Source organism: Megalops cyprinoides, chromosome 1 (assembly GCF_013368585.1).
Source record: "Megalops cyprinoides isolate fMegCyp1 chromosome 1, fMegCyp1.pri, whole genome shotgun sequence".
NCBI classification, from domain to species: Eukaryota; Metazoa; Chordata; class Actinopteri; order Elopiformes; family Megalopidae; genus Megalops; species Megalops cyprinoides.
In genome coordinates, this window is record NC_050583.1 from 41,260,305 (window position 1) to 41,276,710 (window position 16,406).

Consider the following 16,406-nt stretch of genomic DNA (forward strand, 5'->3'; position numbering starts at 1 on the left):
GTGTGTGTGTGTGCACGCATCTCAAAGATATTTCTTTCTACTCCCTTCTCCACCACTGCGTCACATCACATCTCCCAGAGTGCCCTGGGAAAAGGGCAGAGTGAATCTACATGACTCCATCTGCCAGGCTGACAGACGCACACTAAAGGTTACCCAGAGAGGGGCCAAGGACTAGGCTGTCACATGGCCCGTGCTGGCCTCCCTAAGGAGCACCGGCCGTCACTTTGCTGTTTGTCACTCTCTCCTGTTCATGCACCTGGAAGTCACTGCTTGGATCAACACCAACCTTGGATTGATTACCCAGAACACCTTGTATATAAGGCCATTGTTCCTACCTCCGTGCTTTCAAAGAACTGCAGTTTACTTTCCTCAAAGTCTGCATTTCTAAATTGAGCAGCTCATCTGAGTATTTGCCAGTCTGAAATCTGCCAGGCGAGATGCAGACACGTACACGCAGTCAACACCACCACCTAGGGGAGGATGAGTGTAATAACAACTCTGAGACCCCTGCTCAGTCAAATTCTATTCTAGGCTTCCTTCCTAAAATCCCCAACTCCCTCCAAAGTTGACAGATAGTCTAGAGAGAATTAGATAATTCACTTCTAACTGCCTTCATACTCATCTTTGCGAAGGGAGCCTGCCTGCTGTGACACAAAGAGTAAAGAGTAAAGACAGCTGATTTGTTCTAGTGTTAAATAACTGAAAGATTTGCTGCAATAGTGTCATTTCACCAACGACAATTGAAATACCACATTATGACAGAGCATTGGTGAGGTAAAAAAAATAAGTGTATTCAGTTGTAGCAGCATGTGCACTCTAACACAGAAGTGGGGTGGCAGTCTGGTTTCTTGCTCAATGTGGACCTAAACTTGCCAGACCTGAGAAGCTGGAAACAGCAGCCAAATTACACTATAATTCTATTGAATTTCAAAATTCTACAAAATCCGGTGAACCTTTAGCAATTAAATTAAAACTTTTTCCATCTGATTCCCTAGTGTAGGAAGACAGTGTTGCTCATCTCTTGTATTCATTGAATGTCATGTTGAGAAATGACTTTAATGAATGCGTGAATGAAATATTTATTCTGGTTAAATCTGCATTGCAAGGCGCCAAATATGCTGTTTGTGCCATGCAGGACATGATACAAACCTGGAACAAATATGCCAAATTCCTCCAGGTGTTTACCTTGGACGAAATATTTATCTAGAGTGTACCAAGAGCAGGTTGACATGCAATACTGTCATTATGCCTATGTTGGATTCTATGTCTCTGTTATGTTGTTACAGTCTGGTTGTCGGGAAAATGAATCAGTCACCTTCTGGTGGGACTCACTGGTTTAACCCAGAGGACCTCTCCCTGCATCTACTACCATGGATGTCAACATCTCCCCGTGTCTCTTTCTTTCTCACGTCAAGTTTCTCAAGGTCTCCAAACTGTGTCTAATATGTCCAGTTAAGCAAATAATTTCTTAAACTGTGTAATCAACAGTGTGGGGAGGCTATCCCTGATGCCTCTCAGGCCTGAACTGAGATCACTGAACTGAATAAGAAATGGAATGGATAGGCCTTCTCAGACACATCTGCTGGAGGTCAAACAGACTGGCGCAATCTGCTCACGGAAGAGGCAGCAGCAAGGGATTCCATGGGCAGAGCATTATCCAGTTGATACCAGGATTGGTGATTGAGGCACCCCTGGCAGGCTGAATCAAACAGCAGGTCTCATGACCGCCCCACATTCCATCCCAGCCCATTGGCTATGCTCCCCTGGCAACTGGTGCTCCTTTGAGCAACTGAGTCAAAGAGCAGGAAGACAACAGCCTGTGTTGCGGTCTGACCACCAGAAAAGGAGAGATGATAGAGAGAGACAGAGAGAGAGAGAGAGAGAGAGAGAGAAAGTGTGTGTGTGTGTGTGTGAGAGAGAGAGAGAGACAGAGACAGACACAGACAGAGTGATAGAGACAGATATAAATAGAGAGGAAGAGAGAGTTCTTTCTCAATAATAAAATTATTGCTATCGGGTCATAAAATGTGACCCCAAAATAGGCTCAGCAACCACAGCCTAGCCACTGAGAAAGGCTGATATAAGTAATGCTATCACTAAAACAAGAGATGCTGAGAAGGGTGAGAAGCCCTTTCTTCTACACACTATGAAAAATACTCAAACTGTAAAGAAAAAAATATTCCAAAAAATGAACAACAAAAATGGTTTTTGTTTCTTAAACTGTCAAAATTTTTCCTAGAAGAGGAAAACACTGCACCACTGGCTGCTCAATATGTAGCAGCTTGCCATTGCTGAAGGGATACTGGAAGTGGACAAATTTCATTGTCAATTTAATTGTATTCTAAGGCATGTCCTTATACAAATATGATAGAGCATTGATATATTACAATGATTAGCATTATTATTTACTGTTTGTTTTAGTTCTGATTGTTATTTTTATTAGTACTGTTACCATCCATGTAAAGGAATTATCGTAGTTACTATCTTATTGTTTCTGCAATATTTTGTCCTAACAACTTATTTGCTTTAGCAATAACTCATAGTGTATAGCCATGCCAATAAAGCATATCTGAAATGAACTGAACTGAACTGAACTGAACTGAGTGTGAGAGAGGCCCTTCTGAACAGAGCCACTAAAGAAACTAAGGATATCCGAAGGGAAGTTAGCTTAGCACAGTGCATTTTCATCAAGAGCAATCCAGGTAAACAGCAGTACAAAATAAAATCTTTCAGCACTGACAGATGGCTTGGTCCTGCCTACCGTGTGATTTTTACACCCCACATCAAACAATGTTTTTTTTGGCACTTCAAGACAAAAAGATAGCAGCATCCAGTTTCTACAGATGATAATACGCACACTTAGACACAAACACACACACACACACACAGACCAGGCATGACACTGTTTGTTAAATGCCAGGGTCCATCTTGTGGTGACTCACTGAGCGCAGCTGACAGGCAGATGACTTCAGAGAGCATTAGCGCGTCCCCTGTCCTTTTTTCATGTCTGTGTCATCCAGTCGATACGCACTAGGAGTGAAGCTAATGGGGAGCAGGTTTCCTCCATGTGACTGTCTTACTGTGAGGCCGATGGAGCTCTGACACCTGCCAGTGCACCATACAAGCAGCAGCTGGCCAGATGTTAAGCACAGTTGGCCAGACATTCCTGTGACAATGCCTGAACATTAGATTTGGTTGGGCAGACGTTGGCTCTACAATGTCTCAGTATTAGATTTGACTGGGCAGATGTTGTTTCAGTGATGCCAGTCAACAGAAGGAAAAATGCAGGTTGAGCTTGCAGTGAATGCTTGTTTGGGTCGATAAAGACAACATCTTTACAAATGAGATGAAATAAATGTACCATCTTGGATCATAGTCCTGATTTTGTGGGTGCCTTTACAACAGTTTAGTACAGACATGGAACATAAGATCCCCGGTGAAGCAGTGAAGTCCTAAAGTGAATGGAATCCTGGAACATTCTTGTCGTCAAGGTCTTGACGTTTTCAACATTATGTTTCAGATCTGATCTGGTAGCGCCTGCCCCCCCCTTACTGTACTGTTAGATCGGTGCGCTGTGGCACACGGCTGCAGATGCAATGTGACAGCTGGACACTGCGCTTGAGGAAGAGCAGATGATGAAGCAGACTCTGTAATGTCACCTGATTAGACAGCCATATCTGCTTTATGCTTGGGCTGCAGTGGAGACCCTGCAGGAGAGGACTGCATTCACCAAATGCATGGAAAGGGGGTGGAGTTTGACACGCTTTGTGAAAAGTTGGCCCACCAGCTGCGAGGAGTTGAGTTAGGTGGAAGGGAAGGTTCTGTTTCCATGCAGACTCCAGAGTCACAAACAGCCAATGAGGGGCAGGCACAGCATGGAGACAGTGGGTGGGCGGGAACTGTGGCAGTGGTATTTCTGCCCTGTCACTTTGTGTTAGAGAGGAGCTGAGCATTGACTGCTGCTGAGTGCACTGCACAGGACAGCTCCTCACACACACACACACACACACACACACATACTCAACCCTGCCCCCCCATACACATGCACACAGACACACACAGACACACAGAAACAGACACACATACTCAACCCTGCCCCCCCATACACATGCACACAGACACACACAGACACACAGAAACAGACACACATACTCAACCCTGCCCCCCCATACACATGCACACAGACACACACAGACACACAGAAACAGACACACATACTCAACCCTGCCCCCCCATACACATGCACACACACACACACAGACACAGACACACATACTCAACCCTGCCCCCCCATACACATGCACACACACACACACAGACACAGACACACATACTCAACCCTGCCCCCCCATACACATGCACACACACACACACAGACACAGACACACATACTCAACCCTGCCCCCCCCATACACATGCACACAGACACACACAGACACACACATACACACACACACACAGACACAGACACACATACTCAACCCTGCCCCCCCCATACACACGCGCGCACACACACACACACACACATACTCAACCCTGCCCCCCCCATACACATGCACACAGACACACACAGACACACAGAAACAGACACACATACTCAACCCTGCCCCCCCCATAAACACACACACACACACACACACAGACACACATACTCAACCCTGCCCCCCCCTCATACACATGCACACACACAGACACAGACACACATACTCAACCCTGCCCCTCCATACACATGCACACACACAGACACAGACACACATACTCAACCCTGCCACTCCATACACACGCACACAGACAGACAGACACACACACACACACACATACACAAATACACACAGACACACACACCCATGCTAACACACACATACAAATGCACACACACAAATGTTCAGATTATCAGTGCTCCAGGGAAGCCACAACACTGTCCAAAAAGAGACAGGGAGGGATCAAGCCAGAGAACAGGAAGGAAATTCTACTCCTACACAATATTATTCTTCCCAAATCCAACATTTCCCTCAAATAACCTTTATTTTTAAATAAGGGTTGAGACCATAAGTGATTGCATTTATTGTTTTCTCTTGTTCACCTGGAACAAGTTCATAGGTTAGTGATGGCAAATTCTGCCAGCAAGCGAGAGAATTTCACTTTGTTATGTTTTGAACTCCTATGTGGCTTCATACACTATTAATTGAAGATGTGATTGAACACACTTGCTCCTAAACTGTGTTCTCATGACATGGGGGGGAGGGGGTCCCTGTGTAGACCACCAAATACACAGGAGGATGAAAGCCGATGAGTCATTAGGCACTTTTTCCCATCAGAGAAATCAAGTTGAATCAATTGTTCCCATATGAGCGAGCAACAGGTATTGCTGGTGAGTCACACAGGTTAACACAAAATTATGTTCCAGGTAAATAATTTAGCACTACAATGTCTGTTTCTTCTTTGGCTTTCTGAGTGTGGGACATTGTTGTGAAGATATGGGCTGGAGAGCCCAGTGCTCAACTGGGAGAACCGGCCATGCTCCATTGGGCTCCACTTTGTCACTTTGTGATGTCAGCCAAGGGACCAGAGGGGCAAACTGAATCAGACCAGAGAACGAGGCTCTTGGTCAGTGTGGTTTGAAAGACAGCAGCTTGTGAGGCTGTGGAAAGCAATCTCACCACATCACATGGCACCACACAGAACAACTCAATTCATTTGCTCTGTACAGGAGCTTTATATATGTCTAGCATTGTACGAATGGAGAAAATGCTACAACTATAGTGCTTTTCCCTGCCTGGAGATTGCTCGCTCAAGGGCATGTCAGAGTCTGCCCGAGGACTTCAAACCCATGGGTCAAGTACCCTTTCTCCAGTACCAAATCAAACTGATGGCAGAGAGTAGTTCAAAGTCAAATAGTAGGACCATCAGAATGTACTAGCAGAGAAAATATGTGACAAGAGAATGCATAAGACACACACACCTGACAGCAGGTGGTACCATTGTCCTTACGCTGTGTCATTACATGGAGTCACATGACCGGGTTTCTGAAGCAGCACAAGGGTCCTGCTGTGTCTTCCAACAGAATGTAAAGGGCTACTTTTAAGCTCCAGCCTTTGCTGGGATACGTTGACGTAAAAGATTTTAGCACAACACTAAAAGTACACTGTGTGCCAAGTACACGGGGCATCCCAATGCTCTATTCCAGCACACAGTTTGACAAGAGCCTTCACCCAAATTGCTCCGGCAACAATCCAGAGGAATGAACTGGGTGATATATTTATGCAAGCGCGTAAGAGTTGTGTAACAGTTTCTCATGAATAATGCTCCCAGCACCCCTCTGGAGAGAGAGAGAGGCAGCGCTGGCCAGCAGGAGCCGGTACGAAGGCCCAGAGGAGTCTGGCTGAGGATGGAGGGAGAGAGGGAGGGAGGGAAGCACAACACTCTGCAGCCCCCCCCAGAATCTAGCAAGGGAGCCACTCGAACGGATGACCTACATTCTGCCTTGAACAGCTCACAACTATGAGAGCCTTAGAGAATAGAAAAAAAGAACGAGAAGAAAGTTTTGGACGTTAATCTTCTTCCTATCCAGTGAGAGAGCTGTTATGTAAAAGACATCCATAATTACATTCCATGCACATCAAAGATGAACACGCACACTGCTTCCAGGCAGCTGGCTGTTGGGGGGGGGATCCCTGCCAAATTTATGCACCCCCCACCCCCACCCCATTATATACATACACACACGTGCACACACACACATCCTGACATGTGTCTTTGGATATTTACAATAGAGGAAGGGCTTTATGTGGCGGGTGCACAGCGAGACTTGCCGAATGTGGCCCCACCCTTATGGAATGTATTGCACGGAGGTGTGGATCATTCCAGGTATAAACATTAGTCAGGTTTCATTTCTGTGCAAGAGCCAAGAAGTACTCAGTCCACATGGGACTGGTCAGAATGGACAGAATCTCTTCAGCCACCAGCCAAATGTGCTGCTTCTGTGTCTACGTGCATCTGGGCTCGTACAACAGCACCTAATATATTTAGCTTAGGGCACGTTAGCTTCCAAATGGCTGAGTCCTATATCCAGAACCTGCTGCACAGCACACAGATGCTACATGAAAAGGTGCTACATTGTAAATGTCTTAGCTTTTGCTTGTAGTATGGCGCCCCCCATGACAAATGGATAAAACATTAATGCAGCAGTGAGGAATTCTGTCTGTTGTTTTCCCTCATTGTGTAAAATACACTATGACCTAATTCAGACATTGAGTCGTTGTTAAGAAATTGTCTCTGAAATGTGAAATAGACCTATATAGTTAATGCATTTTGACTGCATAGCAACACTGCATAGAAGATGGAGACAAGGATACCCTCCTTAAATGATACATTTTACATACATTGGTGTTAGCTTCAATATATATCCTTTATGAATGGAGTCAAACCTACTTAATGTTTCTCTTGCCACTGAGCAGGTTTAGTACATTGATTGAATTGGGATATTAACCACAGCAGCTGTCCCCAATGCAGGATTGTGGAAGAGATTGAAACAAAAGAAAATTTAAACTATTACGCACAGCAGATTATAACTATGCTGCATCTTTTTTAATGATTTATTTCAATTATATTACGGTATTTTAGTATTATATCAGGAGAAGACAAACCGTTCGGCTTGCTATCAACATAGCATGCTATTTTCTAGTTTAAACGGTGAAATTGATCTTTTTGTTAAAACATCACAGTCACTATCACAATCATGAATTAACTCCAATAATCTCAATATGAACACAATCGACGTTGTCCAGCCAGACCACTCATATTCCATATCAGGTTGTCCATGGTGGGTGGGCAGATACCCACCTGTAAGCAAAGAAAAGGAACTACAGCAGTAGTAAATGTACAATTAACACTATACAGAGAAACCAACATTTTAAGTGGGATACCGACTACATGTCCAGGGGCTTTGATTTGATGCGTACTTTATGAATTGCAGGAGTATTATGCTGTGCAAGAGGCTGAGGGCATGCATAATGGACAGTCTTGAATGAATTTTAGTAGGGCTGGTCAAGTTTTAAAATATAAAACCTTGACTTTTATGACCATGTGCCCTGAAAATCGATATGATTCCAGGAAAGAGGGAAGGTACAGATGACGAGCGTGAGGGTAACATGACAAGTTTCACCAAAATCCTTGCCAAGTTGGCAGAGTTAGACTGTGAACTAGAAAACCTGTAGAAGCCTCTGTGACATTGTCTTGTGCTTTCAAAACGGACAAGGTTCAGGGAGTGGTGAGGTGGAGGTTGGTGTCAGGTTTCATTAAAAGTCATGAACAATAAAGAGATGACAAGCTGTTATCACCTCTCACCCATTTTGGAAAAACATTTTTAATATTTTAAATTAACTTTTTTTCCACAGAATGTCAAACAATTACCAACTGCTATTAAATGAAAAGGCTGTTAAACAGCCCCTGTTAATAATGTGATGTGACAGTTAGCTTTGACTGTTTGGGCAATATTCTCTGGTCTTCTAAAAAAATTGTGAATTGATATGAGCCCTTTGAACCAATGGTTACTGTACTGTAGTTAGATATCACCCAGATATCATTCCACCAAGAGTACTACCACCCATAAGAAATTGCCAGATATTAAACTGGGAAAATAGAGATAAATTCAGTATTATATTCAAGGCTAATTTTTTCATTGTTAGTTAATGTACATACCTATTGAATGGGAAAGTGTGTAACAATTTAACACATTTGTGCTACTACTACTGCTGCTACTACGATTATTACTACTACTACTAATAATAATAATAATATTAACAATAACAATAATAAATAATTAAGACATAACAAAATGTATCTGAACAACTTTATTTAACTTGTTCTTAATTGTATCAAATATTTAAGGTGTTGGATTTAAGAAATCTGTTCATCTGTTTATAACAGCCTAGTGGCAGCAGCCGTTAACTGGCTTTAAAACTATGTATCTAAAGGATTTGAGTTTACATAACAATGGACAATCCAAATTCACTTTTTAATTCTTCTGCTGCAGCCTGTATGTTGTTCCTCTTACCAAATGTAATTTTGTTGAAACAAACACGTGCACAGACGGGATACTGAGACAATGCTGCCCCCTTGTGTCTAGGATGGAATATTTTCCTTGAATGTCATGATACTGACAAGTGATCAGATTTCCCCACCTATTAATACTATTTCTTAAGAAACATTTTACAAAGTAAAATAATTAATCAACAAAATAAAAATATCAACAGCAAATAGTCTATATTTTATTGCTTTTTATTTTTTTTTAACAGCGCATGAAAACTGTCTAAAAAATCTGCAAAAAAAAACACACTGACACAAGAAAATCATTGAGCCCTGACCCTGACATTAAGCAGATCAAGAAAAGTAGGCAATATTGAGAATATGGTACAGTTAGGGCCCCATCATTATGACGTAGAGTAATTTGTAACCAACATACAGTACATCATTGCAGTCATATGGCCACCACCACTCGAGGGATTAGGTGTTGGATTAAGGATATGAGAACTGTTGAATTTGTTTAAGGTCATCAATCATAAAGACCTCCTTTGGAATGAATTATAGAACAAAGAGAAACATTGCTATTACCCTTTGAAGAAAAAAATTCATGTACATTTCATGTTAACTGTATACCAGGGTATGGATAAAAAACTAAGGGTTTTAATGCTTATAGTTTATAAAATGCTACCTGAACATGAAAGTAATTTTGAGATTTGAGACCTAATTGTTCCATCTAAAAACTTTGATCATTTCTTAGTTCTTACACTAAATGTGCACATTTTGTCAGCAATTTGCACAAAACTCAGTCCAACAGACAGTTTAATATTTTAGATGTGCCCGGGTATCTCTCAGTTGGGCATTATAGGCGTTATTAATGGGATGTGAGGCTGAATGATAAAGCAGAGAGTGGCACTGTTGCCTCAGAGGTTCCTTTTTATTTTCCCCCTTTTAAGCAAGCACCCCTCTTTTCTGGAATCACCAATTGAACATTGTTGGCTATCACCACGACATCCGCTGGACTCATGCGTTGCAGTGGGGGACTCAGTGAATGCAGTGCACCATGCCATGCAGTAAACGGCAATGCAAGTCTTCCAGCGCATTTGAGAGAGCAAAGGCCTAACTGGAGGAGGGGTGTGGCCTCACAGAGACATCATCTAAGCAACCTGCTGGTGCCTGATGAGTCAAGATGGGTGAAGCTCTGGCTCTCTTCTGAAGGGCAATGTGGCCATTGGAAACCGGAGAGGGGGAAACCCCCACCTCACACCCGTGTTTTCAGAGGAGCAGGAGCGTTTCAAAACTCTCTTCTGCACATTTACCTTGTGAATGGACTGGTAGACATAAAAAAGATCCTTTTACCACAGTTCACACAACATTGCGAAACAAAATCTCTAAACCATGGCACCTCACAGAATAAAATAAAAATAATAAAAAAAGATCCCTGTGACACAGAGCAAACAAATGTCCGCAGCTCAACACTGCAAAGATTGAGGAAACACATAGCTAACATTTACACATTCATTCAGGTATGATATCAGCTGATCAGATGCAGGTCAGAACAAACATGCCTGAATGACCAACATTTTTTAAGGTAGGGAGCCAAAAATGGAATGCAAACTCTGTTGAAATGTATGCTGAAGATTTTGAAATGCATATGATTTTTTTAGGATATTCTCCCAGACATAATCAGAGAGCTTTTAGGCAGCGTTACAGTAAACCAGCCAGCATCCAGGTAAACAGTACAGGTAAATTCTGACAACCATTTAAGTTTCTGATTGGTGCTTTAAGGCACATCATATCCCTTTTGGTTAGTGGAATATTTCATGGATTGCTAATACAGCAGTAATGAGAGCCTGCCACTTTCTCAAGTCAGTGCATACTATACGGGCATATTTCACACTGTTTGACTGTTCACCTCATATTGTAAAACCTTTGGATTAGCAGGAGGTGGATGCCTGAGTTCTCCTCCTGAGGTTCAATAAGGAAATGTTGGTATAGTGCTACAATAATGCATGAGATTGCCACAGGCAGTATGGCAGGATGGCACAACATTATCTAAGGTCAGGAGGATTTCCATTGGCCTGCTGTCTTTGACCATTTTTTGACCTTTGCAAAATCAGTCAAACCGTTCTAGAATTTTTAGAACTTTTTTTCTCTAATTATTAATTGTAGAATGTGAATTGATATGGTATGAGACAATAAGTAATGCCACAGAAAAGCAGTGTGAAAATACACTGTTCACATTGCTGTTCAGCAAATTCTTACATATTTAAGAGACTGCCAAACCAGTCAATTTTCCAAATTCTCCATTAGTACATTGGCTGCACACAAGCAAGAATCTCCACAACATTTGGGGTATTTTTATCAGTTGTAGAGAGGTGCATTACAATAGTTACCTGTCAGAATCAGATTTTATTTAGTTGAATGAAACAGCATAATTTTAAAATGTAACCTTTAAAATGAACAAAATACACAAGCCATTAATTTTCAGAAGGTCACAATACACACAGTGTATCTTTGAAGCAAGCAGTCATTTTAACCTGTCGGCTGAAAAACATGGCCAGGCACATTTTTCAAATGCTCCCTTTAGCTGTCTGCTAAATGTGTGCCTCGTGAATTCATGCAGTGTCAAATATACAAACAACTATAATCAAACCTGTACCGCACAGTATACATTTAGCATGGAGTGATGCAATGATTGACTTCATAGGCATCTAAGCTTTAAAATGAAGATCTTTGATTTGCCAACTACACATGTTTGCATGGACAGTTTTCTGAGTATTTTTCCAAACATGCAAACAAGCATTCCACAAGATGGAAGGGCCTTTCTAAGGGATTGGTCGTGCATGTGATTAATGATTCCCACATGCCTTCCATCAAGTATCAGACCAAACAGGCCTTTCCTGCTTTTCTGAACTGGGTAAGAGTAACATTGCACTTAGTTTTGTTTTGTTTAAACTTCTGTGCCCACAAGTCATTTCTAAAACATATTGTGGCCATGCCAGCAAAGCTATTTCAATTGGCATGAAATCCCCTTTCCAGAAACAAATATCTTAAAACATACATAAAAACATAAAAAAATGAGAAATCTATTTTATCAACATGTTACACACACTGCATTAGAAAATCAGCAAGTTATTGCCAATTCTATTCATTTTAATCACTTTTAGCAAACATATATTACAAATCTACACAATATTGTGAAATGTATGCTACAATATATGCATAAAATTTTATTAATAAACATGAAAATAATCAATATATTTGCAAATAGATTTATGTTTCACATATACTGAAAAAACTACATACCTATATCATATGCTGACATACATTACTTACAGTATATTACTACTATCAAAGTGGTTTCCGGAAATACTGAAAAATCGCTTTGTGAACCTCTCCCGTTTACACGGCTATGGGGGGCGTGGCACCTTTGCATCGGCTTGTCTTGTGACCGACTCTGGAGCTCTTGCTACTGATGCTGCGCACCAAGCCAGTTTTGAGCCTGATGCTGTCCTGGCTGCTCTTGGACAGTTGGTCTCGCATGGCCCGCAGTGCCTTTTCCTCCTCCCGGGCTAGGTTGTGCTGGTTCTCGCTGTTATAGCTGTGCTCTGGCCACTCCCTGCGGCCCCCGAAGAGCCACTTGTAGATCATGTGCACCAGCTCGACGACGCTGGCCCCCGCCGACAGCACGCCCACAGAGAAGTAGAAGCAGAGGAAGACGGTCTTCTCCATGGGCCGGGAGGGGAAGCAGTCGACTGTGTGCGGGCAGGGGAAGCGGCGGCACGGGAAGTGGTCCTCCACCCGGAACCCATACAGCCACCACTGGCCCACGATGAAGCCTATCTCCGCCAGCAGCCGGAAGGCCACATTGATGATGTAGAGCCGGCGCAGGTGGCGCTCGGGGTCCTGGCCCTGGCCGCGGCCCCGCCCCCGCCCCCGGCGCTCCCCATCCTTGGAGCGGATGTGCATGGCATAAACGAGATAGACTAGTGCAGGTGTGGAGATCAGCACAATGTGGAAGACCCAGAAGCGGTACTGGGAGATGGGGAAGGCTTCGTCATAGCACACCTGCTTGCAGCCCGGCTGCAGGGTGTTGCAGACGAACTCCTCCTGCTCGTCCTCGAACAGGTCAGTCGCCACTGTGCCCAGGATGAGAATGCGGAACACCAGCATGATGAGCAGCCAGAAGCGGCCCAGCATGGGCGACTGGGCCTGCAGGGTATCGAACAGCCCACCGAGGAAGCCCCATTCCCCCATGGCGGTGCCCACCACGGCCCAAACCACAATGTGGGTGTCCTCAGGCCACGCTCACCTGCAGGGTAAAAGCGTCCAGCTTAAAACTTGTGCTCGTCTGTCCCTCTAACCCTCAATATCCAACTTAACAAACCCCTGCAAGTTCCACATGATGGTTTTGTAAGACAGGCTTTGCAAAGAATTGTGGGATCAGGCTTAAATTTGGCATGTTTGCTAATAATAAAGCCAAGATGAATAAATACCTGCAATTGCCCACAGTCATGAGCTATGCCCAGTTTCTGACAAATGCATTTACGTCATGCAAGTAGTCTTTCATTGCACGCACTCATTCATCTCACATTTGGCACACTTGTCAGGTATGGTCTCATGGTCACACCTGTGGCCAAATGTGGTTTTAAAACAAAATTTTTTACATAACCAAGGCATTGCTTGATTGGATGCAGTTGTATTAAGTTTCTAGATTTGTGTCAAAGAATTATTATAAAAATACCTGCCAAACATTCTTCTGGTCATGGGTCCAAGTCCCTGGCTAAGCAATGCCATGCCAAATTCAGCAAATGCTTCCTTGGTTGTCCATAAATTCATTTTCCAAACAAAATTCTTATGTAAATATTATCAGCATCCATTCGATCAACTTATGTTTATCACATTTATCAAACCCTCTGCCTAGATGCACTCCTGAACGAGGTCACCAAACATTTGGCTTGATAGACTTGCGGTTACCAGCAATCTTGTGTATTATTCACTTTTGTCAGTGATCATTCTCTGTGGTACATTGAGATTGGAGTATTATATGCAAACTCTGCCGCTCTATACGATATTAAAGACTGTGCGTTAGTGTTAATTTTAAAAAAATACATTACCGCGGCCTGTGGTTTCGTCTGAACACCAAACCGACAGCACAATCCTCCCATGAGCTCCTGGCGTTTTGTGCATTCACGGCTTGTGGCGGAACAACAGGACAGCGGCCGCCGCTGAGGGGGCCGATACAGAGTGAGCTCCCTCCACCGTCCTCAGAAATGCGGCTTTGGCAGAAACAGGCTGCCCTGGAGCTGAGCTCTGTCGGACTGACTGGTGTGCCCCTGGGAAGGGAAGCTCAACCACAGCAGTGGCACTGGACCTGCCCCCCAGCAACAGCGAGCAGTGACAGGAACGTCCCAATACAGATCCTCACGGACTGTCATCCCATAAAGCTCCACGCTGAAGCCGAGCATCGTCCTTGTTGCCAGTGAGTCTTCATTCTATAAAGTGCCGCTCCCTCTTGTTGATGTTGGAGTTGACGAGGCTCAAAGACTTCTTTGGATATATTTAACATGGGTTGCCGTCTCACTGTGTGACGGTCTAACCACCCTGATGTAGTGACCGTCTACTGGGTAGAAGGCAGCACCCTCCAAGAAACATGACCCAATGCGGAAATTACTGCCTAGCCATGATCCAGGACATCAAAGCCCCACGTTGATTTCTGTTTATTCTACATGGCGCTTTCCTGATGAGCACTTGAAAGGGCTTCCCTAATTGCAGGAAGCATCTCTCTTTAAGCAACAGTGCCTTGGCTGCGATCTTGGAACCTCGTTCACAAAAGGACACAGAGGACAAAGAGCAAGAGGCCCACGAGGAATCGGACTGAGCGTCACCGTGCCACACCAAACCATAACATGGCCACACCACATGACCATTCAACTTCAGGATTCCGTCTTTCCATCTGTATCACACAGACACTGCATTCACACAAACAAGTCGGAAAATACACCTGCCACACTGCACGAAGTGTCTAACGCTCAAATAGCTGTCCCAAGAATTCCCAAGAAAGTAGAATCTTACATAAATCCATGCCACTTTCACTATAAAATGCATGTTGTTCATGTTTAATGAGATGTATTCTGCCTTCTGGTAATAACAGGGCAGCAAGTTGTGTAGCTATCACAGCACTAGACTTGAGAACTGTGAGTTTTGTATTTTTTTTTTTTTTTTTTTTTTCAAATGGGGCACTGCTAAGGTAGTCAGGTGCATACTTCAAACAACAGTCTCTCATTGCGGCACATGCGTTGTACTTTAATTTTAGATCAATATTAAAACCAATGTGATAATGAATACATGCCTGATTTAATTGGACTCATTTGCTGATTGACCATGTGCACGTTCATAGAGAAAAAACATCTTTGGTGAGATATTGAATTCTTTTCAAATATTAACAAATCGAAACTGAATCATATCGTTCTGTTGGAGGAAACTTGCTTTGAGGACAACATTATGTACAGTAGGTAACAAGTGGATTTCAAACTTTAAAAGTATCTTTAAAAGTACATATGACCCTTGAAAAAAAAGCAATGCAGGGAATATCAAATTCATCCCATCTACGTTTTAGAAATGAAGGAAAATCTGGCGGACACACTTTTCCACTTTTTTTGGAAAGCCATTATCCGTTAATAATGGGTGGGGTGCGCACATGTGGGAGCCAATTTCAAACAGCGTAACAGGTCTTTTTTATATCATAAGAGATTGCACATATAGAACATTGTTTTGTATACAGAACATTTAATGCTTTGAAGTGTTAGTATCTTAGTTTGTTATAGCACTATTCTACCATATTCTCATCAACATACATTCTGAGGCACGACATAAACTGCAAAATAGAAATGCTGTATCTCGACATTTTATGTATTAACTTTGAATTATATTCTGTGTTTCGGTTACTTACTAGTGTAAATTAAACCCAGCCGATTAAAAACAATCTAGGACTAGATAGAAAAAAGTATGGTACGTGTATCACATTTCTGTTTACATTAACATAAGCAAACTTTTTTTTTCCAACGTAACAGGGCAACACAAGCAAACACCCCTTTTGACTGGAGAACCAGTGTTCAGACTCTTTTCCCTTACCTTACAAGTTGGCCCGTCTGTAAATATGAAAAACCAATATTCCTTTTTTTCGAATGTCGGACGAATGTGACTGAACCAAAATAATTTCTTCAGAGCTTAATGAGATACCAGCTAAATAATCTTGTTATAAAATTCTCACGCGCGCACATAGAAAAACCATTGAATGCTAATATGTGCGCTGTCATGCCGTCAGACGCCGGTGGACCTGTATTAACACGTAGACTTCTGAAGTGATAACTTGATTACTT

The 16,406-nt window shown here is 42.9% G+C and overlaps 1 protein-coding gene across 1 annotated transcript; it reads right to left on the reverse strand.

The window, feature by feature from the left end:
- Nucleotides 1-12,388: 12,388 nt before the first annotated feature.
- On the reverse strand, nucleotides 12,389-14,212 carry LOC118792207 (gap junction delta-3 protein-like). The gene is made up of 2 exons (XM_036549989.1): nucleotides 14,142-14,212; nucleotides 12,389-13,336 (listed from the first exon to the last, which is right to left on the reverse strand). The coding sequence occupies exon 2, from the start codon at nucleotides 13,279-13,281 to the stop codon at nucleotides 12,427-12,429; it is 855 nt and encodes a 284-aa protein (XP_036405882.1). The 5' UTR covers nucleotides 13,282-13,336; nucleotides 14,142-14,212; the 3' UTR covers nucleotides 12,389-12,426.
- Between the last annotated feature and the right edge of the window lie 2,194 nt (nucleotides 14,213-16,406).

What these genes read in the sequence shown, in the direction of transcription:
- LOC118792207 (XM_036549989.1), bottom strand. Translation starts at nt 13,281, where the DNA reads ATGGGGGAATGGGGCTTCCTCGGTGGGCTGTTCGATACCCTGCAGGCC.